At 49.1% G+C, this 26,229-nt stretch overlaps 2 protein-coding genes across 4 annotated transcripts; one reads left to right on the top strand and one right to left on the bottom strand.

Moving 5' to 3' along the window:
* The first annotated feature begins 1,089 nt into the window (after positions 1-1,089).
* On the top strand, positions 1,090-12,334 carry MYOZ3 (myozenin 3). Of its 2 annotated transcripts, none has more exons than XM_040976925.1 (6): positions 1,090-1,150; positions 7,388-7,542; positions 8,914-8,967; positions 9,080-9,215; positions 9,502-9,664; positions 12,166-12,334. In XM_040976925.1, the coding sequence occupies exons 1-6, from the start codon at positions 1,090-1,092 to the stop codon at positions 12,332-12,334; spliced, it is 738 nt and encodes a 245-aa protein (XP_040832859.1). The 2 variants fall into 2 exon arrangements, with proteins under 2 accessions (XP_040832859.1, XP_040832851.1); XM_040976917.1 differs by having other exon boundaries at positions 8,914-8,973.
* A 3,007-nt stretch (positions 12,335-15,341) lies between these two features.
* Positions 15,342-26,213, bottom strand: RBM22 (RNA binding motif protein 22). Of its 2 annotated transcripts, XM_040972540.1 has the most exons (12): positions 25,900-26,213; positions 24,479-24,758; positions 24,046-24,099; positions 23,103-23,132; positions 22,452-22,584; positions 21,394-21,494; positions 21,127-21,299; positions 19,909-20,109; positions 18,805-18,969; positions 18,088-18,176; positions 17,776-17,907; positions 15,342-16,461 (listed from the first exon to the last, which is right to left on the bottom strand). In XM_040972540.1, exons 2-12 carry the CDS (start codon positions 24,530-24,532, stop codon positions 16,331-16,333), a joined length of 1,263 nt encoding a protein of 420 aa, XP_040828474.1. In that variant the 5' UTR covers positions 24,533-24,758; positions 25,900-26,213; the 3' UTR covers positions 15,342-16,330. The 2 variants fall into 2 exon arrangements, with proteins under 2 accessions (XP_040828474.1, XP_040828465.1); XM_040972531.1 differs by lacking the exon at positions 25,900-26,213 and having other exon boundaries at positions 24,479-24,837.
* Positions 26,214-26,229: the final 16 nt, after the last annotated feature.

Below are 26,229 nucleotides of genomic sequence, written 5' to 3'. Positions count from 1 at the left end.
TGACACTTGGCATTTTCAGGTGACTTTTATGCGCGCCTGCAAGCCTTCTGTCGTCAAGGGCCTGCTGCCTGGGCACCTGTCTTCCCTAGGGTGCTCCCAGCATCTGGTCCCCGGCTCCTGTTGCAGCCCGAAATAAGGCTGTGACCCAGGACTAGGCAGGAGTGATTCTCGGCAGCTGAAGCCCGAGTAGGCTGCCTGCTGCCCGCTGGCTGTCACTGCGACACAGCCACTGACCGACCCAGAACTCCAGGCCTCCTGACAGAGGTGGTCACCTTGGAGGCTTCACACTCTCTCTGGCCCACCGTGGTCTCAGCCACTCAGGTACCAGAATCCAGGGGGATCAGGGGAATTGTGCAGAAGTGGCAGAGGGGACCAGCCTGTGGCCAGAGCACTCTCTTGAGCAGAGGCAGGACCATGCACAGGATCCGGGGTGTTGGGGCCTTGAGGGGGTGGATCTTGAGTTAGAAGGAGGGGAACCCTATGCCCCAGGCTACTAGACATTAAGTGGGATGGGGGAGGCTAGATCAAAGATGGCGTGAGTGACAACTCTGCTTGCAACTCCAGGGTCTTTGGGCTCCACACATTGGTTTTTGATGAATCTCCCAGATTCCTAGAAAGTGCCTTGAGATACAAGTGCCAGCCAGTACCCTCCACCCTCAAGGGATGAGAAGGCCCTGTAGAGCCCATTGTAGCCTAGGTACCCTTTCTGCCTGATTTTAGCCTCCAGTCCTGATGAAAGCTGTCCTGGGCGGCCGGTGACAGCAGCAGCTAAGACTCCTCTCCTCCCCAACCCCATTTCCCAGGCACCTGCTGCCCTTCTGATCACTGTGCCAGACCTGAAGAGTGTCCCTAGCAACATGGAAGCCTGTTGTGTGGCCTCTTGTCTCTCCCTTGCATGCCCTGGGTCTCAGGCTCCTCTATACAAAGACCCCTAAGCCCTTCAAGCCCAAACAGCTCTTGCTTCTAATTTTGGGCTGGGCTGAGGCTGTTTAGGGACTGGATCTGGGTGGGCCAGGGACTGGAGAAGGATGGGAGGGAGAAAGGGAGGGAGGCAGCCTGGTGCATATGTGGGTATTGCCCCTCCACAGTATGATCCCCAAGGACCACAAAGGACCAGCAGTGTCTGCCATGGGAGACTTCTCTGAACCAGGTAAGGTGGGCCCAGCCTTGTGCTTTTCCCAAACTCTGTTCTTGTTCCCAGTCTTTCTCCTCTCAGGCCCTCTGGCTCCAGGCCCAGTAAACAGGTGTGAGGCCAGCCCAGAGCGAGTGCCTGTGGGATCTGCAGCCAGGGCTGGGGAACTTCCTGAGGCTTGGGGAGAGAACTTGTTCTGTGTCCACAGAGCCAGGAGCAAGACTGAGTGACCCAGACAGTCTCCTGGTGGTGACCCCAACAGAGGCCTGACAGCTCCAAGTGGAATTCTGAGGGCCCTGATCCCAGAGCCAGCCCTGCTGCTTCTCCAAGTTCCCTGCACTTGTCTTTGCTAACTGTAACCGTGAGTCTCACTGAGGTCATCACGCCTCCCACCACCACTAGCTACCCTGCTCCCAAAACAGACAAGGAACATGGGTACCAGGGGACACAATGGCAGGAGCAGGCATGTGGTCACGCATCTGATGGATCAAAGAGCCAAGGCTAGATTCCAGGACTCTGTGTTTGGGGTCATGGCTTCAATGTAAGGTTATACAAATAAGCCATTTACCTAAAATCTCTCCAGACACAACAGACATGAACAACTGGGGAGTGAACCCATCTGGAAGCAACCACCAGCAACCTGCTTGTGTCAGTTCTTCCCCTGTTCCACTTCAAACATTTATATAACGGCTACTTATGGGGGCTCCACATCCTATGGTGGCTGTTTAAGGCTGCCTCTGGGTCATCTACAGCTCAGCCGACACCTGCCCATCCCGTAGGACTTACTGTCCACCTCCTGCGCCCCACCCTGATTTCCCCTGCACCCCATTGATTAGACCTGGGTGCTGTAACACACACAGCATGAGTTTGAAGAGGGGGCAATCGTAATGGAAAGAGAAACAGATACAGGAAGCATCTGAAAGCAGCAGCAGGCCACAGGGTTCTTCTTAGAAGAACAATCCAGTGCCTGTCCGAGGCTTTCACCCATTCAGAGACCCACATTTCCTACCAACATCATTCACTTGCGGGGCTTGTGTTTACTGACTCCTCACTGCCCCAGCCACGAGGTCCTCACGTGGATCATTGCACGCCCAGAGAGGAGAGCAGAGCACGTGGCCAATTACCTTAGGAATGTGCACTACCTGGGGCTCTGGCCTGGTCAGCTGCAGACCTTGTTAGTGCAGCATTATCCAACCTATTTCAAGAGCAACACCTGCGTCCGATGGCCCCAGCTTTTTGCTGACCACTGCCCTGTGTGCAGAGCCCATCTCCAAAACACCCAGTTTCTGCCTACAGCACCTCCCCCACTTTGTTTTTCCAAGTAGCTAAGAAAAACTTGCCACAGGTGATGATCAGCTAACTCTTGTTCTTTGTCAAACTGTCCATTTATCCAACTCGGGACATTCCCCGTCCCCCAAGAATGGACCCTAATGGTTGCTCGTGGTATGGGGGCGCTGACAGTTCTGGCTGTTTTGTGTGTGAAGAGGCAGCTGCAGGGCATTCTTGTTTTTGTTTGTTTAAATAAATTAGACCTGAGCATTTTAACCAGAGTGCTGGTAAGCAAACTCACAAATGTAAGAGAACACTTTGAAATGCAAGTTTGCCAAAGGACTGAAAGCTAAAAACAGGATACTTAACCACTGTACCAACAAAGCTTTGTTTAAAAGAAATTATACTTTTGAGAATCATGTTGATTTCTCAGGAGGATTATCAAGATCTCAAAAGCTTTTTATACACTTTAGGACAGTAGCAAACCATCAGAGAGCTCTATAATCTTAACAAGCTATATTTTGATGAATAGAGAACAAACCTTAAACTTGTGCACAGAAACTTCTCTAGGTAAGATCTAATCTTTTTCTGGACTATCAGATCCCTTTCCTTTAAGTAACTGCCTACAGTATCTTTCACTTTTATTCTGCCCTTTATCCTAGCTAACAAAACTCACTAAGCTTGCAGTGGTCCCAACCCCAGCATGTTTTGTGCTTCTGCAGTCGCTCGATTTCTATACCTTGCTGGTTGCTTACAGTATTATTTACGTATTTTTCTGCCCATTATTCTAACTAAGCTCAAAAAACTAGTGGTGGTTGCAAGCCAGGGATGTTCTGTGCTTTCACAGTCGCCTGATTCCTGTGCCTTGGTTCCTCGCACCATCAGTCTGACGGCTCCTTTCCCCTTTTGGTGCGATCCTGCCTCTGCAAGGGTCCCTGTTCTAGCTCCTCTTGCTGCAACCCCCACAGCATGAACCAGAGTTTGAAGACGGGGGCAATACATAGGAGAAAACATACAAGACAAAAAAAAAATGTTTATGTGGGCAGCCAGAGGGTTCCTTTTAGAGAGGAACAATTCAGTGCCTGTCGAAGGCTTTTATCCACTTGTGGAACCTGACTGAATATCAACTTCATTCACCTGTGGGCTTTGGATTACTGACTCATCACTGCCCCAGCCAGGAGTCTTCAGGTTCTTCCAGGCCCAGAGAGAAGGAAAGCAAAACTTGTGGCCAATACCCTAGGAACATGCGCTGCCTAGGGCGCTGGCCCCACCAACTACGACCAATGTTATCTTAAGATCAGCACCTGCCTCTGACAGCTTTGACTTAGCTTTTGGCTGACCTCTGCCTTGCATGCAGACTCTGCTCCCAAAACATTCAGTTTCTGCCTATGACATCAGCGATACAGACTGACCACCCCCTTGCAATGGTGGTCAGCAGAGCTATCTCCTGGGGCGAGGAAGTCTTGGTGGGATCCTTGTAAGTTCAGCCAAGGGGTCCTGTGCCTGTGCCTTATGAAGGCGGTGCTTTCAGAAGGGAGGTGAGGGCAGGGGGGAAATTGTACAGCCAGACTGGGCTCAGCTATAGTCCAAATTCAGTCACAGAATCACAGAGCCCATCCCACCCTGGCAAGGGGCTGCGGTTGCTCCCACATAACCCGATGATTCTTGGTAGAAGGTGGCAGTTGTGAGCTGTGAGTCACTGGGAACAGACACGGAGCAATATCCAGCACAAAATCCATCCCTGGGACTTCACAATATTCAAATCCCACTGCTGGGATATATGTCTTTGGACATGTGTATTCAACGCCATCCCCTGAGAATGTACTCCTAGGAATAGAACTACTTAGTCAAATAGGTTTTGTTTTGTTTTCAAAGAGGTTTTTAATGCTGACCATATTGTTTGAGGTCATGCAGTGGGGAGAGGGCTCGGGTGTATTTAGGTATAATCTTTCATATTGGTACTTATGAAATGTACTTACTTGTTAAAAGAACACTACTGTAAATCATTTCCAGTTCCCCCCATTCCTATATCCCATAAGTAGTCACTAGCAGCTGCCATATCTGCTGCAGAGTTTTCAATGCATATACAGATACCTACAAATGTAAACGGAGCATGAACTTACATAGGATCTTAGAATACATATGCTTGTGAAAGTACTTTCCCCCTCAACCTAACCCACCATGGATTTCTTTCTGTTCTTAGCATGTAGTAAGGGCTCTTTATAGATTTGTTGAAAGAGTGAAAAACAAAAGTCCTTTTTTTTTTATGACTGTTTAGGACATCACTGCATAGAATGACTCAGAGGTCCTGAGTGGCCTGTGGTGCCGCCTGGAAGCCACTGTCCACGCCCCCCCTCCCATCGTCCCTCCCATGCCACTCTCTTCCATGACTCCGACAACCCCTCTCATCTTTCCTCGAATCTGCATTTCCTCTTTGCACTTATGACCTTGCTTCTTGTTTCGTTGAGAAGAATCTAGCGACTAGCTGAGAACATCTGCAAGCACCATCTGCCACAGCTGGCGTCTGCACCCAGGCTCTTGGTTTTCCTTCCTGAAAAAGTTGGCAGAGGCCTCTCACACCTGTCTAGTGCCAGCCCTTCTTGTCTTCTTCAAGGACATTCTTTGGGCACTCACTCTGTCAAATGTTCCCACTAGCTAACACACCTGCTGCAATTTCTCCATCTTTACAGACAAGTAAATCCTTCTCGATTCCATAGCTGCCTCCAGCCTTGGTCATTTGCAACCCAGCTCCTCAAAGCAATTAGCCACATGTTCCTTCCCATCCTCTATCTCTTTAACACATTATTAAATTACTTTCTAAACACACACCAACATAGCTAGCTCAAGCCTCCCTGCCTCCTGTCTTTCCTCCCATATTCCAAATACCAAAGGGCACACTTGTTCATCCTCCCCAAATTCTTCAGAATGCATCAACAAGGAGAACAAGGACATTTTCCCATATGCTACAAAACTTTAGCACAGGGAACACGACTAGCTAAAAAGATTTAATGCCATCTAATAGCTAGCATTATACTTAGCTACCTCTAATTTTCTAGATTGCTTTCATTAGAGTCTGAGAGGGCTGTCATTTGTATTTAGTTACCATGTCTCTTAAAGCTCCTTTAATCTAAAACCACCTCGCCTTCCCTTGTTCCATGTCATTCCCTTGTGTGAGGAAAGCAGGCCAGTTGCCCTGTGGAGTGTTCTACATCCTGGGTTTGGCTCAGTCTTCCTTCGTTGTTTGCTGGTGGAAATGATTCCTCTGTCCCTTTTCTCCTGAATCCTCTCCAACCAGACTCTCACAACACCCAAACGTGTCATAGAAACTGCTACTGTGAGAAGTTCCGGTGATCCCACGCTACTCAACGTAGGAATCCCACTTCAGCTTGCACCTTACCCTGCCCGGCAGTGTCATCAGCCTCCATGCTGGGCCATTCCAGCACCCCCACACCATTAGGGTTTGGGCTCCAGGATTTTTCTCTCTTCAGGCCTCCTCCCATTTCCCTGGCTCTGGGGCCGGTTCCCCCTCATCTCCTCCATCTAAGAGCTGGGGACCCCAGGGCTCAGTCAGCAGCTTCTTTCATCCATTCCCATTTCGTGCGGACCTCATCCGGCTCAGAACACCATTCAGGGAGCTGGGATGTGAGCTTGGCGTCTTTGACTTCAGAGCCGGACAATGCAGGTCAGCTGTCTGCACCAACGCTCCGCCCTAGCACGGTGCTCATCACTCTTTCAACCCACGTTCAAAGCCTTCTTTGTTGGCCACAGGTGAAAGTTTGCTCTTTACTGTAGTGGGGAAACACTTCAATGAGTAATGGGTACCAAACTATGAGCCCTGACTATCCTTGCGACAGTGACTGTGACTTAGTCCTAATCATGAGACAAAAACGTATCACTGTGGAGAACAATATCACCCTCAAACCCTGCTGTGAGTTCACAGTCAGCCCGGTTGTTATCCCTAGGTTGGTTTTCTTGGGAACACTCCATTCATACGTGCAGCTTCCTTATCAGCACTTCCACCTGGAAGCCTGCAAGCTCCCCCAAATTAGTGTGCTCCAGGTTAGAGACAATTAGGAGAGTTTGGGTATGGACTAGAAAGTCAACGTAGCACACATGTGGCCCTTAGGAAATGCAGTGCCCTTTAACTGACAAAAGCAAGAATGCCATGGCTTCATTTGTGGCCAAAAGTCACATTGAGAGGCCAGCACTGTGGCACAGTAGGTGATGCTGGCATCATATTATGAGTGTCCTTTCATGTCTTAGCTGCTCCACTTCCATTCCAAGTCCTTGCTAGTATGCTTGAGGAAGCTGCAGAAAATGGCTATGTGTCTCTTCTCTAATTCTGCCTTTCAAATGAAAATAAATCTTAAAAAAAAAAAAAAAACCCACACACAAGGGTAAATAGCACAGAAAAAGTCAGGAAAGCACTTCTGCGAAGGCCCTGAGTGATGTCAGGCTGATGGGGAAGGGCATTTCTGCCCTCTGGGATCTGTACTTTCTAACCATCCACAGAGCACATATGTGCTGATTGTGCAATATTAAAGGACTATTTGAAATCAAACACCAAGTTCCTCATTTCCCCAAGACATGTTTTCCCCCTTAGCTGTCACCATCTCAGCGAGTGGCTGTGCCCTTCTTCCAGGGGTTCCAGCCCAAAACCATGCAGTGTCCCCCTCTACCCTTGACCCTCTGGCTGCTGGTTTACCCTGAGAAAACACCCAGATCTGAGCATGGCTCATTGCCCCTGCCATCGCATGTCAACCACATAGGAAATTCATTGATGAAATACAAGTGGCCAAAGATCTTCTAAGTGTTGACTTCTCCAGCAGTCAAATCCTTGAGGCTCGTTTTCACCCAGCAGGTAGGCTAGGTCTCAAAGATGAGTGCCTGGGTGGCAGGCCTGGGGAGGGACAGCCATGCTGGGTCGGTCTGGCCTGGGGTGCCATAGGGCTGGTGGTGAGGACCAGCCCTGGCCTCTCGCCACAGTGCCCCTGCTGGACCTGGGTAAGAAGCTGAGTGTGCCCCAGGACCTGATGATAGAGGAGCTATCCCTCCGCAACAACCGGGGGTCCCTCCTCTTCCAGAAGAGGCAGCGCCGCGTGCAGAGGTTCACCTTTGAGCTTCCGGACAACCAGCGGGTGGTGAGTTGGCCTGCATGATGCCTGGGAGGAGGGGCAGGGTGGAAACTGAGGTCCAGAGCCAGCAGTGAGCCTAAAGCCAAGTTGAGGATGTGGCTATGGCTGGGAAAGACGGTAAGGTTCCCATTGGGTGGAACTGCTGCTTTACTGGGTGATTCCGGGCAGTGGGGCCTCTTTCCACAGATAGGAAGTCTAGGGTGGAGCAGGTGGAATGCGCCGTGGAGGAACAGGACTCTAGTTGTTACCAAAACTGCCCAAGAGCAGTCATGAGCTCTGGGCTAAACCTGCAGCAGGCAGGACTTAGGCTCGAGCTTGATCCAAGACGGAAAATACAGGACACCTTTTCCCTGCTTCCTATTGGAAGAAGGCAGCCATAGCACAATCTTCTGGTAGAAAAAGCAAGCAAGCATGGTTTTCTCCCTGGCTTCAAAGAAGAGAAGGCAGGGGTCAGCACTGTTGTGGCTACCGCTGCCACCTGTGATGCTGATATCCTGTATGGGCACAGGCTCAAGTCCAAGTCCCAGCTGCTCCATTTCCAACCCTGCTCCCTACTAATGACCTGAGAAAGCAGAAGAGGGCCCAAGTTTTTGGGCCCCTGCACCCATGAGAAACGAAAGAAGCTCCCGGTTCCTGGCTTTGACCTAGTCTAGTCCTGGCTGTTGTGATCAGTAAAACGGGGAGTGAAAACAGCAGATAGAAGCTCTTGCTCTCTCTCTCTTTTCAACTGTGCTTTTAAGATAAACTTTTTAAAAGGAGAGGGTAGTTTCAGATACTTCTAATGAAGGCAGGGGTTTCGCAGCTATGGGTGGCTCCGCTAGGCACCACATAGTAAACAACCAAGAGACAATGATGTGGCACAAAAATGAACCTGGCAACACACATCCCTCAGCTATGTGCCTAAGCAGGGCTGGCTTCTCTCAGTCAATGCTCCTGGAATCCTGTGACATCATTATCACCATCACTATCACCACCACCACCATCATCATCAATCATCCCATTTGTAGAGAAAGCTAAGGCTCAGAGATGTGAAAAAGCTCACCCAGACTTGCTACAACAGCAGCCAGCATGTGGGGGAGAGCCCTCAAAACGTTCATGGGGAATGGGTACTAAAAGAACAAAATAGAGTCACACCTATGCATGGATTTCAAGTTATTTTACAGCAAAGTAAATACCTCCTGTAACTCTGTTTGCCCAGTAACTTTTGGAAGGACCCTGGCATTCAATATTTCCTCCATCCCAGTGCTATAAAGTTTTTATCTCATCTGACTGCCAAGGGAAAGGGAAGGACTCAGACATTTTGGTTCTTTTTGGTGGCAGGAAGATCTTGGTTTCTTGCCAAGCTGATCCACTCTACGGTTTATGCGCCCCTTACAGAGCCTAGCTGGAAGTGCCAGGAGGAAGGTACTTGGAACAGCAGAACCAGGGACGGTGAGTGCCAAGGAAGACCCCACCCAAAGGACGCCTGGGGAAGGGAGGAGACAGTGGGTCAGGAAGTGGGTGGTAGGTCGCAGCCTCCTCCAGCGCTGGTCCCCGTGCCCAGGTTGCCAACGGCACTGAGGAGCACAACTACCACTCGGAGCTGCACATCTACCCCACCTCGCCAGGAGCCCCGGAAGATGCCCACAGCACAGCCACCCCAGCCGAGAGCGTCCGCAGCCCCAGTGCCCTGGCTCCAGGTGAGTGCGTGTGCCCGGCGAGAGAGCTCCCAGAGAGCCTCCAAGCTTTCCTCTTCCCCACCACCTCACATGCTCCACAGCCAGGTCACACGGCTAATCCCACCCCGCCGGCCCAGGGAGAGGTCCCATAGCTGGAGCAGCTTTAGCGCTGCATCCCGGGTCCCCTAAGTCTTGGGGGCAGGAGGCCCCCCTCCTCTAAATCCTGCGGGCGGAAGGGCCCAGGACCCAGCAGGAGATAGGGGACAGGTCCCCTTCTGCCGCCCCCATGCGGCCGCTCCTCTTGCAGGCTACGCTGAGCCCCTGAAGGGTGTCCCTCCGGAGAAGTTCAACCACACTGCCATTCCCAAGGGCTACCACTGCCCTTGGGAGGAGTTCATCAGCTACCGAGACTACTGGAGTGATGGCCTGGGTCTGGCTCTCAGCCCCAACTGCTACCGTAACTTTAACAAGTAAGGCAGGGTGGGCCACCGGTGGTGGCGGGGCGTGGGGAGGGGGTAGGAAGGAAGGGGTGGGAGGCTTAGGCTGGTGCTGTTAACAGACCTTAGTGGAGCTGGTTCTTGTCTCCCCAGAAGCATTGCAATGTTTGATAGCGAGGAGTGGCAGGTGAGGCAGCCAGGTTGGATGGAGTAAAGCATCTGTGGAAAGGAACAGGCATCCCTCTGAGTGGAATCTGAGAATGCCAGGTCATTCAGCCCCGGGAAGGCAAGGTTCCTGGTGTAATGGAGGGAATACACCTGATAGGCCTGATGGGCATCTCAGGAGACGCTGAGACACACTGGGGCTCAGTTCTTGCTGTTAAACTTGTCCTTTTCCTCCTCCATCTTCTCCTGGGCAAAAACTTTGCTCACTATGAAAGAGTGCTCTAGGGCGCCTTGCGGGAGAAGGCTGGCTCCATCTGTAAAACTGTCAGGGGCTGGGCAGGACTTGGCTGCTCTCAAGGTGGGCTTCCCGGCAGCTTTATGCTCCCCAGATCCCTCACACACACAGAGGCCAATTTCTAATTCCCCACCTGCCCTGCAAATGAAAGGACCCAAGGAGACTCCGGGATGTCAGGAAGACAACTCTGATAGTGCCTTAGCTGTAGGAGAGGCTTTCTAGAAAGTTATGAGATTGCTGTGAGGCTGTCTTGAAGAATTAGAGGCAAAGTTTGCAATAAGAAAGCAGCTCTAATGCACAGTAGCTATTACTGTTCCTGTTTGTAGGCTAAAGTGATGACTGGAAGAGCTAAGGGAGAACTTGAAAGGGATCATCCGAGCATCTGTCCTGGGGCCTGAGGATGTCACAGGGAGGCCTTGAGCTGGGGGATATGTTCCAGCTGCAGCTGGCTTCCTCCGGCTGAGGCTATTTTAGGCTACAGTAAGCAAGGAAAAGGGTCCTTAGAGAGCAGGCCTCAGTCCAGCTCTGCTGGCACCTGCTTGGACCACACGCAGAGACCGTGTCTGCTTGACGAAGACAGATGTACAGGCGCCAGGCCCTGACTAAGCCTGGACACCAGGTCTGACTAGGAAGGGCTGAAGGAGCTGAGGCAGTTTGGCACAGTTTGGGTGGGACATGACTGTCTTGACAGTGAATAGCCAGAAAGGATTGGACCCCAATAGGGATTGTGTGAGCCAGGAGCTCTGGACAGATCTCTGCAGCTCCTACAAGGCAGGGGTTTCTGTCTGCCCTCCCAGGCCCCCAGACCCTGTCAGCCCTTGGCAGACAGGCAGCCCCAGGCAGCCCATGCTGGTGCCAGCTCAGGTTGCCCCTGCACCTCTGTCTGGCTGCAGGTGTGAGAGGTGCTCTGTATTTGCAGCAGCAGCAGGTGTCAGTGGAGAGGAACTGAGCCCCAGTCTCTCTTCTGAGACACAAAGGGCCACTAAGGCACGCTGCAGAGAAACAGCCATGTTAGTGGCCATGCTGGGACCAGATTCCCTGGCTCTCAGCTTCCAGTTAAGACTTGTCAGCCTTGAGACCTACTCAGTATGGACACTGCCAGGCTGTTCCCGCAGGGCCTGGCTGTCACCACCAAAGCTTGGGTGGCCTCAGCAGCAAGGCTGCCCTGGCTGGAACCAAGGCCTGGCACCTGAGGCTTGCTCCCTCCCCATATTGGTCCCTGACTGTAAGAAAACTAAGCAAGCAATGCTTTCATTCTTAAAGTTAAAAAAAAAAAAATGCTGCTTAAACTTGTATGCATATTTCCCTTTAAAAAATCAGCATTTATAAATGAAGTTCACTAGCCTGCACTCCTGGTTCTCTCCCTGAGAGTGTGTGTACAGGACACTGTCACTGCCTAGTGACACAGCTACTGGAGGTGTTTTTTGTGCTTGCTATTTCCACTTCACATTTTTGTGGGCTGCCATACTAGCAAAGACAGATGTAGTTCCATCCCATAAGCTGTCCTGGAGTGTTCTGCCATGCTATTGCTTTTGCTTTACCTCCCTGTCCCTTCTGCTGCCAGCAGCCTGTGGGTTATTTCTGCCTTGGTGCGGTCCATGGTTGCTGCCCTGGGTACCTGTGCCTGTCTACATCACAAGCTTGGAGGTGAAGGTATTGGCAGGCAGAGTTCCTGCAGTTTCCGATAATCTACTTGTCCTCCAACACAGTGGCACCCATGGATGCTCCAATTTGCAGCCAAGGAGTCAAACTTCTCCCCAATATCATGACACTTTGCTAGTCACTAAGGGCCCTGCCAATTCCCTCTTCTTGCTCAGATTTTGGATTAACTCTTCAAGGTGGGGTGGTGGGGGAAGGGGTAACAAGTGAAAGGAAAACCCCTCTTCCAACTTTCTAGGCTAAGCCCATGTAGCGCTGGCAACTCCACGCAAGTGCCTAAGCAATGAGCTGTGGCTGCCAGGGGCAGTGTTGGGGAAGCCCTTTGCTCAAAACACAAAACCTTGCTGGGTTGAAGGGCAGTGTTCTGCCACCTCATCTCAAGTAGCTCATGTCTCCTGCTGCTCTTTTTTCCCAGGACCCCTGTGCCATTTGGAGGACCCCTGGTGGGGGAAGCCATCCCCAGGGCAGGCACCCCTTTCGTTCCAGAGCCCTTCAATGGCTTGGAGCTTCTCCGCCTCAGACCCAGCTTCAACCGAGTGGCTCAGGGCTGGGTGCGCAACCTCCCGGAGTCTGAGGAGCTGTAGCCCCAGCCTGGAGCTTCCATGGCCCCGGGCATGGGCACTGGGTAACCTATGGCACTAAGGTTTGCAGATGGTACATAGCGATTTATGGAGAACCTGCACCTGTAAAACCTGATCGCACAAGGCCTTGCAGGCCCCAGATGTAGCTATGCTTCAAAATTTCTTGGGGACATCAGTCCTAATCCAGATTTCTGCCCTGCCCCAGCCTCGCAGCTTCAGCCTCCCCTGAATGGGGGCAGCTGTTAGTGACCAGTGCTCCAGTGTGACACGTGGGTTCCTGGGTTGTGTCATTAGCAAGTCCCAGCCACACCTCGGCCCCGCCCTTCTACAGCAGCTCACTTCCCCCCCACCGACAGGATAGTTCCCTCAACCTGTGCATACTTCTGAAGATCAGTAAGTCTTCCCTTTCACAGAGGCAGTTGCTTTTTCCTCTGAACATTATGTACCTACTGTGTGTAAGATGATCTGCGGACTCCAGGCTTCAAGAAGGAAAAGAAACTAGCAGAGACAGATTAACGGCAATATATCATCTTAACTGTCCCTAAAACATACTGACAACATCCAAAGGACCAAGTGTTAATGGGGCAGAGGCAAAGTATAAGGGTTTGAGGTGGCAAGTTTCCCAGAGGACTGGTGTGGGACCTTGGAGGCAGAGTGGAAGTCCACCAAGGAAAGAGAGAGGGTGTGATGGGGAGGGCACTCCTGGCAAACAGACCAGCAGGTTCCAAAGTGTGGAGCTGAGTGCAGGTGCAGGGGTTGTGGAGAAAGGAAGGCCCTTAGAGGAGTTGCTGAGGGCCAGGGTGGGCTAGATTGTTCTAAGTAACTGGGGAAGTTTTCGTGATGGCCCCATGGGTTGCTATGTAGGGTATAAGCTGGAGAATGCTTAAGCTAGAAAGTGTGCAAGGGATGAGGTCATGGGGATGGTAAGGGGACCCTGCTGGACACCTTACAGGACAGTGCAGACTTCTGAACACTTCTATCTGCCATGCTCAGCAGGCCCTTTAGTTTCAGTGAAGATGGTGGTGGTGGTGATGACAGAGGGGAAGAGATGAAGATGATGACAACAAGGGCTGTGTACCAAGTGCCTCGGCACCTGGGCTGATAGTGGGTTCTGTATATATGCTATATCTAATTCTCAGCACAGCCCTGAGGGAAAGGTGGGACTGTCCCACTTGTAAAGATGCGGCTATACAGGCTCAAAAGAAAGGAACGACCTGTCCAGGGATAGAGTTAGAATGGGACTCCCTGATTCTTGTGTCCACCGCACTGTGGGGTGAGTGGGGGCTAAGCCAGGGCCGTGCATTGTGGAATCACCTGAACGTAGCGTAGTGCCTGCCCTCATGCGGGAAGCTGAGGGTGCAGGCTGCAGAGCCAGACTGGGTGGATGGTGCCTACTGCCACTATGAAGGGTTTGAACTAGAGCAGGCACTGCTCCTACCTCTTGCCTGACTCTTCTCTGGAGAGATGAAAGGTCTGGGAGTCCAACAGTTATGTAGGCTGGGTGGGGCAGTGGTTGATGCATTTTCCTTTAGTTGTAGCACTACACTCTCCTTCTGGGTTTCTAAGCCCAGCAGGCTAACTCTTAGCATGGCTAATGTTCTCTCCTGAATTTATGAGCTGCCACGTAAAGCCAGCTTTTTATGAGCAGGCAGTCAACTATTCCAGGTCTTACAAACAGAAGGGAAGCGAGGACTTGGGTTGCCCTGGTTGGTTCTACAGTGTTCCGGGAGGTAACTGCCTTGCCAGGTATAGAAGAGAGTCGGAGAGTAAGATTGCTGCACCCCAAAGTGGATCCTCATCTTTGCTTCTTCTGATACTGTGACTTCTGCTGTTGCTGGAGAAAAAAAGAATGCTTATTTAAAAAATAAAAAGTAATAAATGCCAAGTAGAATGTGAAGGTTATGCCCACGTACACACACACACACACACACCTTTCACTCTCCTGCATCCGCCTGGTCCTGCACAGCAGGGATAACCACTGGAAGCAGCATGGTCTTTTCCTTCACATAAAGCCCAACTTTTAAGGCCTTTTTTATTCTTTATATATAAATATAAAATCACAGGAATGAAGAAATGAAAAGACCAAAGAGAGTTACAAAGTTGAGAAACCTGCGGTCAGACAAGGCAACAGGGAACAAGAATGAGTTACAGATTCAAGCAACAACTCTCAGACACCCGGTATAAGCAAAGGAAAGCAAAGAAACACGCCCACATTTCCTGAGGCAAGGAAATGCTGACAATAAAAGCCAGAACAGTGGTAATTTGGGGAGATGGGAATGGTTTCTAAGTGTGAAGGGATGCATTCAATTTTTCCTAGGAAAATTAGAAGACTTATTTCTACACCTGGGTACTTGTTAATAATGTTCAAGTTAGACATATATGAGCTTTATGACATTTCCTGCATGCATTTAAGTTTACCAAAATAATCACTTCTTTTTAAACAATCATAATGAAAAGATTAATGTTAGATCTACCCAAAGAGAGAACTACTAAACTAGAAGTGCCCGTTACACATCATAGGGAAAAAGATGGCAGACCTGAGCAGTGTTAAAGGTGAGTAAAAGAATAAAAGTGGCCCAGGAACCCGGAACCCAGAGCTTCTTCCAGGCTTCTCTTGAGCGTAGCAGCAGCCCAACAGGCCATCTTCTGCTGCCCTCCTAGGCACATTAGTGGAGAGCAGGACCGGAAGTGGGTCAACCAGGACTCAAACTGGCCCCTTTATGGGATGCTGGCAGAGCAGGCAGTGGGCTTTACCCATTACATCAAAATGCTGACCCCACTTGTTTCCTTTCACAAATTACTAGTGTTTATCACCTCTGACAAGCACTACAAAGGCCCGGGTCTTCCTACTACCAAGGGAATGGACAACGAAGGGAAAAGCACAACAGTCTAAAGCACAATTTAAAAAATTCACACATTCATGTACAATTTGTTTCTAAGTCTCACTGACCTCAACTTCAGCTACCGAAGGACAAGGAAAACAGCAGTGCAGAAATAAGCCACCAGAGTATTTGGAAAAGTGACCCGTTTTAATTATTTAGAAACAACCCCCCACACAAAATAACACCATATTTCCCTTACCGTTTACAGTTCAGATCTATCCAGACATTCTAAGAGCAAATAGTCCCCTGCCCTGAGGAGGGGACCACCACACGACGCTGAAGACACACGCAGGTCAATGTGGAGGGGCAGTTCCAGCTGTAGGCCGCCAAGTCTTCCTTTTAGAAACAGTCCCAGGCCCTCCAATTTGAGGAAACAAAGTGTTTTACAGGAAGTTCTGTAAAATAGTTTTGTCCCAGACACCAGGTTTCTTCAATAACATACAGCTTCGTGAAATCTGTTTCCATCTGATTGATAGGAATAAAAAGTAATTTTTGCTTTTGTCTTTTTTTCACTGGCATAGGTAAATAAAATTATCCATCAAATTCCTTTAGCAATAAATGAAGTTTCCAAAGGAGAGGAAAGAAAGGCTCTGTGCTGTGCTGGGTACTGGCTTCCACTCGACTTTCTGAGGGTGCGACTTCAGAGTTCAGTCACACTCATGACACTACAGTGATTAGTACTGGTCATCTTTCTTTTTAGATGATGAAAAGGAAAATATCCAAAGGACATAAAAAATGGTCAAAAGGTTTCCTTACTACCAGTCCAACCCCTCCCCCACCCCTGAAATACAAAACAAACCTATTATTAGAGTAGTAACTCTGTCAAACATTCCAATTTACCTATGCGCTCATCCCCTGTGCAGGCCAGGGCAGCAGACATTAGGTTGTTTTAGTAATGTTATAATAGTAACCAGATGTGCTCATGGCAGCTTATTTCAGTATTTCAAGTCCACTGAGCCTCTGAATATGCGTAGGAAAGCATGGCTGCCATTTTCCAATTGCCCACATCTGAACACATTCAGCTACCATGGAAACTACTTAAGGAAGGAAAATATATTTATTCCAAGATTCATTTACTGGGATTTGTAAGCGCCCTTTCCACAGTGTTGAGAATGTGCTAGGGGCTGCTGTGTTTGCCGGCATGAGCACCCATCCTTTGGGGGTCCTGGGAAGGATAGTGGATTGGTCCTGGGGCCCTCATGAAAGGAGGGGGCGGTCCCATTGGGTGGAACATGTGTGGTCCAAAACCTGCAGATGGGAAAGAAAACATCTGTTAAGTTTGCAGTTGCCTTGACAACCTATTCAGACTCTGCATCTTTCCAAGATCAAAGCCACCTACACACCAATCGAGACTGATATGATAATTTGGATCAAGTCGCAAGATGTGCTTAGAAATATCCACTTGTGGGCCCGGCGGCGTGGTCTAGTGGCTAAAGTCCTCGCCTTGAACGCACTGGGATCCCATATGGGCGCCGGTTCTAATCCCAGCAGCTCCACTTCCCATCCAGTTCCCTGCTTATGGCCTGGAAAGCAGTTGAGGACGGCCCAATGCTTTGGGACCCTGCACCTGCATGGGAGACCTGGAAGAGGTTTCTGGTTCCCGGCTTCGAATCAGCGCAACACCGGCCATTGGGGAGTGAATCATCGGACGGAAGATCTTCCTCTCTGTCTTTCCTCCTCTCTGTATATCTGACTTTGTCATAAAAACATATAAATCTTAAAAAAAAAGGAAAAGAAATATCCACTTGTACTCTTGCTTTACATCAGTCTAGAAAATTCACAGGACTCAGTGTATCTGTTAGGATGTCACCAGAAACTCTGAAATGTCTCAAACCTGCCCAATCCTACCAGTCAGGATTCAGCAGGAATGGGGAGACTGTCATCCTTGCCCTCAATGCTTGGCACCAGAATGGAGGGTATCCAGAAACCAGATCATCTTCACAAGGCACAGGCTCCTCTGACACAGCACAGGCTGCCCCAATGTCACCCAGAGCACCACTATACATGAAGTACAGGTCCTCCAATCGTTTACTGCTGGCCACCACCCAGAAAAGCTTGGGCCAAAATGTAACGTTATTACATGACTGAGCACACTGTTTACTCTTGACAGCTTTTTTTGGGTCACAGGAGTTTCTCAATGAAGAAGTGCTTCACTGACGTACATCCTGGCACCTACTCCTTATCTTGCTGCAGACAGGCAATAAACACTCTGTGTAATGGCACTGCCCGCAGTCCACACTCTGGACAGCAGGCTCACTCTGTGGCACTGGGCAGGCTTCAGTTTTGAACAGGGAACAAACTGGTGCAGGTCACTGCTCCAACTCAAAAAATGCTACTCTAACACCTATACAGAACACTCACACCTTTCATTGTCTCACTAGACCAGGGATTGCTTGGGGGAAGTCAGGGAAGAGGATACAATTCAGGAATTCCAGAAGAACAGGTTTTTCTCAGAGACTTGCAGGGCAAATCACAAGATTTGCTGAGTTCAACATTATGGTGAGGTGGCAGCCAGGCCTCTCCCAAGAACCTCTCTGGGCTAACCAGGAGTATGGGGGTTACCTGGGGGTGGTGGTGGGGCGATGCCAGGCGGTGGTGGCAGCGCAATGTTTACCACAGCTGGAGGACCACTTGGGGGCAGGTTGAAGTAATTGGCAGAGGCTTCCTCTTCTGCTGCAGGAGGAGGAGGAAGAGCTAGAAGAGAGACAAATGCCAGCATTCAGAAGACAGTTCTGCAACACTGCCTCTACCACCTTTAAGTCCCTGAGACCCTGCAGGGACAAGACAGCCGTCCTAAGAGCCAGGCCTGGGTCACTTCCAACAGAGGCACCAAAGGGCAGATAGAGCTGATGTCAGCGGGGAGCCAGCATTCACCTCCAGGCAGTCCTGGTACAGGTTCCAGCTTGATCCCAGACTCTGTGGTTCCATCTTTCTCCTTTTCTTTTCCTCTTGCTGCTTGCGATCTGTAGACACACGAACAGGGGCACACAGGATATCAGTAGTTGTTCTACTGGCTAGAGCAGAATGGCAGATTTTGAGGCCAGAAAGGCCTACATGCAAAACCTGCTAGAACTATGGACCAGCAGAGGCAACATGTGTTTGACAGATGTGTGGCAGGTAGACAACTTTCCAGAAAAAGAAGTGTTACTGCTAGTAGTCTTCCCCGTGGTTCCAAGCTAGAAACTTAGAACTTAAATTCAGGGCATTTCACCTGTATCTCTTAAGCAGTCATTATGTTCAAACTCAAAATAGTTTTCTAGGTCTCATTCATTCAAATTCACTTTTGTGCTCTGGCATAGGTGCCCACAAAAAAACTACAACTTCAAAAGAGCAGATTACACCAAAACCCTTCACCTGTGCCCACTTTGGCAGCACATATACTAAAAATTAGAATGATACAAAACCCTTCACAGCAATATACTCCCTCCATCTCTAAGAACCAACTGTCACGTAGCCAGAGAATGATCTTCTTAAAGATCCTTCCTACTGATTAAAAACTGGTATGCCAAAGAGGAACATTATATGGTCTCTCCAGATGATGATACCCATTTCCTGAACATTCTCAATAAAGACATTTTTAAAGTGTCTTACCTTCCCCACTTGACATTGAGCCTGCGACCATTGACAATCAGTTTATTAAAGGACTTCTCCGCAGCCACTTCTGCAGCTTGCCGTGTAGCGAACTGGATGAAGGCACACTGCTGTCTCTGCACAACAGTGATGGTCCGGATCTCTCCGAACTGGTAGAAGTGATTTCTGTGAGGAGACGGTAGGAAAACAAAACGGGAGTTAACAACACAAGATGGAAACAAACTTTTTCACTCAGTTTTCACCAGGCAGATTGCCTCTGGTTAACTGCATGTATTCCTCCCATATTTACTGAGAAATGGAAAGAAAAACAGTAATTGGGGTACTTATAAGTCAGAGCTTCTCCCACAGAGGAAACAGGGGTTCCAACAGTCTCCTCACAGACCCTAAGCCCTGAACTCCAGATAAAGGGTTGGCATAGAACGCAAAATAAGAGCATACTGTAATAGCTGTAAGAAAAAAACAAGAAAAATATGGCAGAGAATCTACTGCCCATGATGCCTGCCACAGTAACCTTGTGGCCTTTCCCAGGGCAAGGTGGCCGACCCCCAGCCCCTAGGCTTGTCTAGCTCACTTTGATAGGAGCTGATGCAGACAGGTCACCAGTAGGTTAACTAACAGGAGGCTCTTCTCCACTTTGCCTTTTTGAAAGAGGTAATTTCTATTACCATTTGCCCAAAAGTCTCAAATAGCAAACCACAAACATAAGCCAAAAATAAGACAGATATATCAAACACCAGCCTCTCAAAAGCCAACAGTTTAAACTACGAGGTTCTCCCTCCCCTATGTGACTAGCCCTGTATGGATCCGTTCCATGCTTAAAAAATTCTCATCCGCCAATGGGTCAGATGAAATCCTGCACTAATTATTTTCAAATAAAATCCCGTGTAAATATTTTCATGATTCTCCAAGGACGGAGAGGAACAGTACTCCGGCTCATAAAGGACAATTGTATAGAACTTCTCGTCTGCATAATGCTAACCACAGAGCAACTGAGGAAAAGTATACTTCATACAGGCTTAATGTGCTTGCCTCTGTCTGCAAATAAATAATCCCAGGGCAGTTACAAGCCAAAAAGAATTTGTAAAATTCTATACACACACAAACCTTAGATCTGTCTCAGTAATGGTATCACCTAGACCACCCACATAGAGGGTGGTGATGGTCTTGTCCTCCGGGGGATCCAGGCGGGGCATGGTTGAAGCTCGCTTGAGGAGCTTATCTGCTACAGGATCATTGATTCCGTAATATCGGTCTTTAATATTTTGATCAGCAAGGGGATCATCTGGATCTGTAGGTTTCTCATGCCTATGATTCAAGAAACAACAATATATCAGGATGAAAAAGGGGAGAAAAATGTGAGCACCACCTGTGACAGTGGCTACACACTCAAGTCCTAAACACATAATACCTTCTGAATTAGAAACTGTGGTTATATCAAAACATATTGATCAAAACAGAGGTAAAAGAGATTTGCTGTATGACATTTCCTAAAAGCCATTAAATGCCCACTTAGGGTGTGAGATTTTCCTTAAAAAGGAATGTTTCTACCACGAGCCAGCCCAAAACAAAAAATTCTTAACATACTTAAGGTTGGGCCAGTGGCGTGGCCTAGCGGCTAAAGTCCTCGCCATGAATGCGCCGGGATACCATAGGGGCGCTGGTTCTAATCCCGGCAGCTCCACTTCACATTCAGCTCCCTGCTTGTGGCCTGGGAAAGTAGTCAAGGATGGCTCAAAGCTTTGGGACCCTGCACCCCTGTGGGATATCCGGAAGAAGTTCCTGGATCCTGGCTTCGGATCGGCATAACATCGGCCGTTGTGCTCACTTGGGGAGTGAATCATCAGATGGAAGATCTTCCTCTCTGTCTCTCCTCCTCTCTGTATGTCTGCCTTTCCAAATAAAAATAAATAAATCTTAAAAAAAAAAAAGAATATTAATAAGTTTTTGTGAGATGAAGGCTTACCAGCTTGGCAGTTTCAGCTGAAATATACCTACATATCTTTTCTAAATCTGGTCATTTGAACTTCAACAATATGCTGGAATTGGACCCTTGACAGTGAGGTCTTACTTGCCAGGCAGAGACCTTTAGGGCTAGCATCTATGGTATACAGCCTAGCAAAGTAATTTCCCCAAGCTTACTCTGAAGTAAAATCTACCATTTAGTCAAGCCCCTTTACATTTAACAATTTTAAGACATGAGATACGCCATCTTAATTGTATGAGCTTTATGCTTTAAAGCAAACACAGTTTGAAGCTAGCGTCTCCCACTTTTTAGATGGTCAATCTTGTGTAAACCAACTGAAAACACAGCCCGGCTCTTGCCTGTAGGGACATTCCTCTCCTCTTTTACATTCTCCTTTCACCCAGAAGGAACAGATGTGGGGTCGATTCCTTTTGTAATAAGGGGTGGTCCGGGCCAGCTTGAGCAGCATGTCACTGGTGGAGGTGGCTTTCCCCAGCATGCCAACAGGTCGTGTCCCATCAGAGTTAGAAATCTAGACAGGAAAGACACATTTATACAATGAGTCACCTCAGTAGCATTTTTTTTTTAATCAAATATACAGCTACATCGAGAAAGCGGCAGCATACTTCTCTCTCCATATTCTGCGTGTAGTATTCTTTGTTGACATCAGACTTTGGCATGTCATCTTTAAAAGACAGTCCTGCATCACGAACCTGGATGGGCAGGCCTGGTACAAAATAAAGAAGGAAGCAGATTCTTTAGCTATATTTAGAAAACAAAAGCAAAGCAACCATAAAGCGAAACAAAACAAACCTTAAACCCACAAAACACAATACCATCTTTCCCTTTACCTTCCTATTTCCAAACACTTAATTTTTATTCAAACCCTCAGCACAGAATTCTAAGAAAATGTGTAATTTCCAAAGTTGTCATAAAATTTGATGAAGTGGATATTTCAGAAAATCATTTAGTCACATGTGATCTGTCAATTAATAACGCGCCTAGCTGTTGTGACAGCATGGTTTGTTGAAAAGCAACACGGGGAGTGCTTTACTTTCTTTCAGGCTGCCCAACAGATCCTCCAGAGGCAGGATTCCATGAGGGTCCCTGCATTCCAGGACCACAGTACTTCCTTTACAAATACTGGCAGAGCAGCATTCTGAACTTAAACACACATACAGCCATTCATTTTATTTTACCATTATAGAATCCCCTATTGATAAATCACACCACCCCCCCAACAATGGCACCTATAGTAAAAAAAAAAAAAGGAAAAAAGGCATCTATTCTCAAACTCTCAAACAGCAGCAATAGAATATACTAGAACTAACAACACAATTGAGCAGAATGTCTAAGGCACTTAGCCTATGAACTTCTAGCTGGGACTATGGGGAAAAAGCTTTGCATTCAGGAAGGTAAATTGATCCTACACCTGGATCAATGCCTTTTACTTCACTTTGGCTATAGAGATGGAGTTACAGGCCAGTTATGATTAATTTCCAACTGTTCCTTGAAGGATTCTAGAATGGCCTGATTGTGCTTCTCTCTTCGGGGAAGGCAGATCACATGAGACACTCCAAACTGGGATCAGAAGCAGACGGGGAGAAGTAGGCGACCAGAAGCTCAGCTTGCTTAGCACCCCTGCACAGGCTAAGAGCTGCCCTGGTGGACAGGGCCAACCTACCATACTCAAGGTCTAGGAGGCAGGTCTGACAGACATTCTTCAGCTTACTGCAGGTCTGGCACACCTCAGTCTTCTTGAAACGCATGCGGACCCCAGGGCACCAGCGAAACACTGTGAAGGGCCTGGCACAGATCTAGAACACAAGGGGAGCCACAGCATGGACTGATAACCAATGCATGAATTTAAGAAAGAGCCAATAAATTTAGCATTTAAAAGATACTGTAGCAGTCATCTCAGCTAAATGCCATCCACTATTTCACTCCAGTTTACAGCAGTTTCCCATATAATTAAGAACAGAAACAAAAATCTTTTGCAACACAGGGACAAAACATTCAAAAACTCTAAGTCCCCTCTACCTTAGACGTATTACTGACAATCTAAACTTTAAACTTTTGGGAGAGAGAAGGAGCAGGGATCATACAACCCTCTGAGAATCCTGCAGCACCTATAATTTCCTCCTTAGCCAAGACACTCCTGGCACATGGTTAGCCAACACTTGATAAACTGCTACTTGTCAACAAATACAAAAATGATGTATGAAAGTTATATAGCACTGAATTTTACTAGAGAACCTAAAGGCTTAATAAATGGCTAATTTGATATAGAAAAAGAAACAACTATGATGAAATCATTATTCTTTGACATACTTACTTTGCATTCCTTCCCATACTTTTCTTTGGTCTGAAACAGAAAAAACAGAGACACAATTATGAAAGAAAAAAAAAGATATCTACTCTTCCTGAATACAACCAAAAGAGTATCCTGAGATTTCTACCATCCCACAGAAGGAAAAAACAAATAACTTTTATTGGGAGATAGCAAGGTTGGGATATGGCTTGATGATGATGCACCAGGCATAATTTCTCAAGAGTCTCTGGATGTGTTGGCAGGTAAGTGGGTGCCTTTCCACCTCCCAAATGCTTCGGCTTATTTTGCTCTCAAGTTTGCCTCTAAGAACTCAAGTTCTTAACAGTCTTCACAGTCCGCCAATATAGGGAGGAAGCCTACCCAAGCCAGCCCGCTTCACAAAGGTCAGAATGTAACTTCTACAGCCCCACCTGGGGCTGCTGCCTGCACACAGCAGCTCTTCTATTCCTCCAAGAAGAGAGTATACGCTCCTCCAACATCTTCAAAGTACCACTAGGTAACTATCTCTGAAACTGACCACAGTCGAGCTACCCTAACCTAGTCACTTGTTAACTGTGGCTAAATCAACTCTTGCAGGCTACAGGGCACATGCCAGAACAGAATCCAAGGGGAGCTGGGTCAAAAAGCACTGAACCACGAGTCAGATAAACCTAGTTTCTAGCCCTGGTTCTCCTCCCAACTTGCTAGGGTTCCTGGAGGTGCTCCTGAAGCGCCACTTCTCCAGGATACACGAACACATGCCCATTCCTGGCTGCTGGCTGGAAGATCCACTTCCTGGGGCAATGCTAGACACACGTCCGCTATTCCTGAGACTCGGGGCTGAATTCCCAAGTGAGAGCACAGCACACCAGCCCTTCGCTTTGGGCTAAAGGGGCACGCTCCCTCCACAGATGGTGGGCAGGAGCCACACGCACAATCCGTCCCCACTCCACCCGCGACCACTCACCATTCGGATATACGGATTTTCTCCCAGACACGTCTGGCACAGAATAGGGAAGTCCTGGTGGAAACGGGAAATGTGGGTGAGGACGCGGTCCCGAGACCCCCTCGGTCACCATGCTGGGGGCGGGGATGGAGCGCGAGTGGGCATCGCCGGGTCAGGAACCCGAGGGTCGGCACGGGCCGGCCGCGAGAGAGGGCGCAGTCTGCACTTCCGGCAGGCGACCAGGGAAAAGCTCACCAACCGGGAAACGTTGGGGGAGCCGGGCAGGGAACCCTGTGTGAGCCCCCTCCCTCCAGGACACAGGAGAGCCGCCGCCTTCCAGGGCTCCTGCACCGGCCGAGCTAGGCCGCGGCGCTGGCCTCTGCCCGGAACCCCCTGGGCTGGCACAGGGCCCCTGGGGCCCGGGTACTCCGCCGCCCTCACACAGCACACTCACCGCATCCTCCCAGTTCTGCCTGTTGTAGGTGTTGGAACCCAGCGACGTCGCCATCTTGAGCGCGTCCAAAGGCAGCCGTGGCTTCCGACTTGGAAGACAGGACCGCCACAATCCCGTCAGGCCTCGAGGCAGGCGCGGCCCTGACTCACGTCTTATTTATGCGTCCGGTGGCGGGACCCTGCGTGTGACGTCACCCGCGCTCCCGGGGCCGTTGGGTGGTGACGGCGTCGCTCCGGGAGTCCGTCTGACGGAGGAACCGCCCGCACGGCTGGTTTAAAAACTGGGCGGAGCAATTTCGGATGAGTCACGAATGGGATCAAAACAGCGTCAGCTATCAAGGATCGCTTATGACGGCAAACGCTCGCGAACGTCTTAGGGTCCCAGCATCTCATTTAATTCTCACAACCTCTTGGTGAGGCTTGCAAGGTTTAACAAACAGAAGCACGGCACGCCCGGTGAGGTTGAACTGCAGATCAACGAGCCAGTGGGCCAAAGCCGTGGCGTGGTAAGCTAAGCTGCCAGCACCGTCTTTCCTTATGGGCACCAGGTTCGGATCCCAGCTACCACCCTCCGGTCCTGAAGACTGGCTGCTGTTAAGATCTCTTTTTTCGGTCTGTTCTTCTCTGTGTAGCTCTGCCTTACAAATAAAAAAGTGAAAAGAGGGCCCGGTGCGGCGGCCTAGCGGCTAAGTCGCCTTGAACGCCCGGGATCCCATATGGCTGCTGGTTCTAATCCCGGCAGCCCCGCTTCCCATCTAGCTTCCTACTTGTGGCCTGGGAAAGCAGTCAAGGACAGCCCAAAGCCTTGGGACCCTGCACCCACGTGGGAGACCTGGAAGAAGCTCCTGGCTTCGGATCAGCACAGCTCTGGCCGTTGCGGTCACTTGGGGAGTGAATCATTGGACAGGAGAAAGAGATTTCTTTCCCTCCTCCTCTCTGTATATCTGACTTTGCAATAGAAATAAATCAATCTTTTAAAAAAGTGAAAAGAAAAACTGAAGCATTCTCAGGTATAAATGTGTATTAGACACACTAAAATATTATCTGAAATCCATACTTAACCAAACGTCGTTGTATTTAATCTTGCCTACCCTCTAGGAAAGTATAGAGTTTGTTTTTCAAGATTTTATTGGAAAGGTAGATTTAGAGAGACAAATAGATGAGCCAGTCTGAAGCCCAGGAGTTTCTTTTGGGTCTTCCACGTGGGCAGGTGCAGGGTCCCAAGGCTTTGGGCCACTCTACTGCTTTCCTGTACCACAAACAGGAAGCTAGATGGGGAGTGGAGCAAACAGAACACAAACCGACACCCGTATGGGATCCTGGCACCTACAATGTAAGGATTTAGCTACTGAGTCATCATGCCAGGTTGGTGATCTCTTTTCTAGAAAAGGAAAGGAAGGTTTAGAGAGGTGAGGAACCTACCCCTGGCTACAGGATGGACATCATTTGCTGCCTTCCCAGGTGCATTATATGCAGGGAGCTGCAACACGAGACAGGAACTCCAGCCTGTGCTCCCGTGTCGTCTTGACCCGCTGTGCCACGCTGCCAGCCCCTCTAGGCTGGTCTTTGGATGAAGCATAGAAGCAGATGATGGAGTCTGCAGTCTGGTTACAGGAGCTAAACATGGAAAACCCTGTGGGAAAAAGAGTCCAGGAGAAAAGCTGGAAGAGCTCTAAAAGCATGGAGCTCAAGCAGCTGGTCCCCATGCTGACCTGAGGTCTGGCAGAGTTCATGCCCGCTGGCTTCGGCAAC

Source organism: Ochotona curzoniae, unplaced genomic scaffold, assembly GCF_017591425.1.
Source record: "Ochotona curzoniae isolate NIBS_2020 unplaced genomic scaffold, NIBS_Ocur_1.0 contig_1, whole genome shotgun sequence".
Classification (NCBI taxonomy): domain Eukaryota; kingdom Metazoa; phylum Chordata; class Mammalia; order Lagomorpha; family Ochotonidae; genus Ochotona; species Ochotona curzoniae.
The sequence above is the reverse complement of the archived record's forward strand: the minus strand, read 5'-3'. Positions and strand labels throughout refer to the sequence as shown.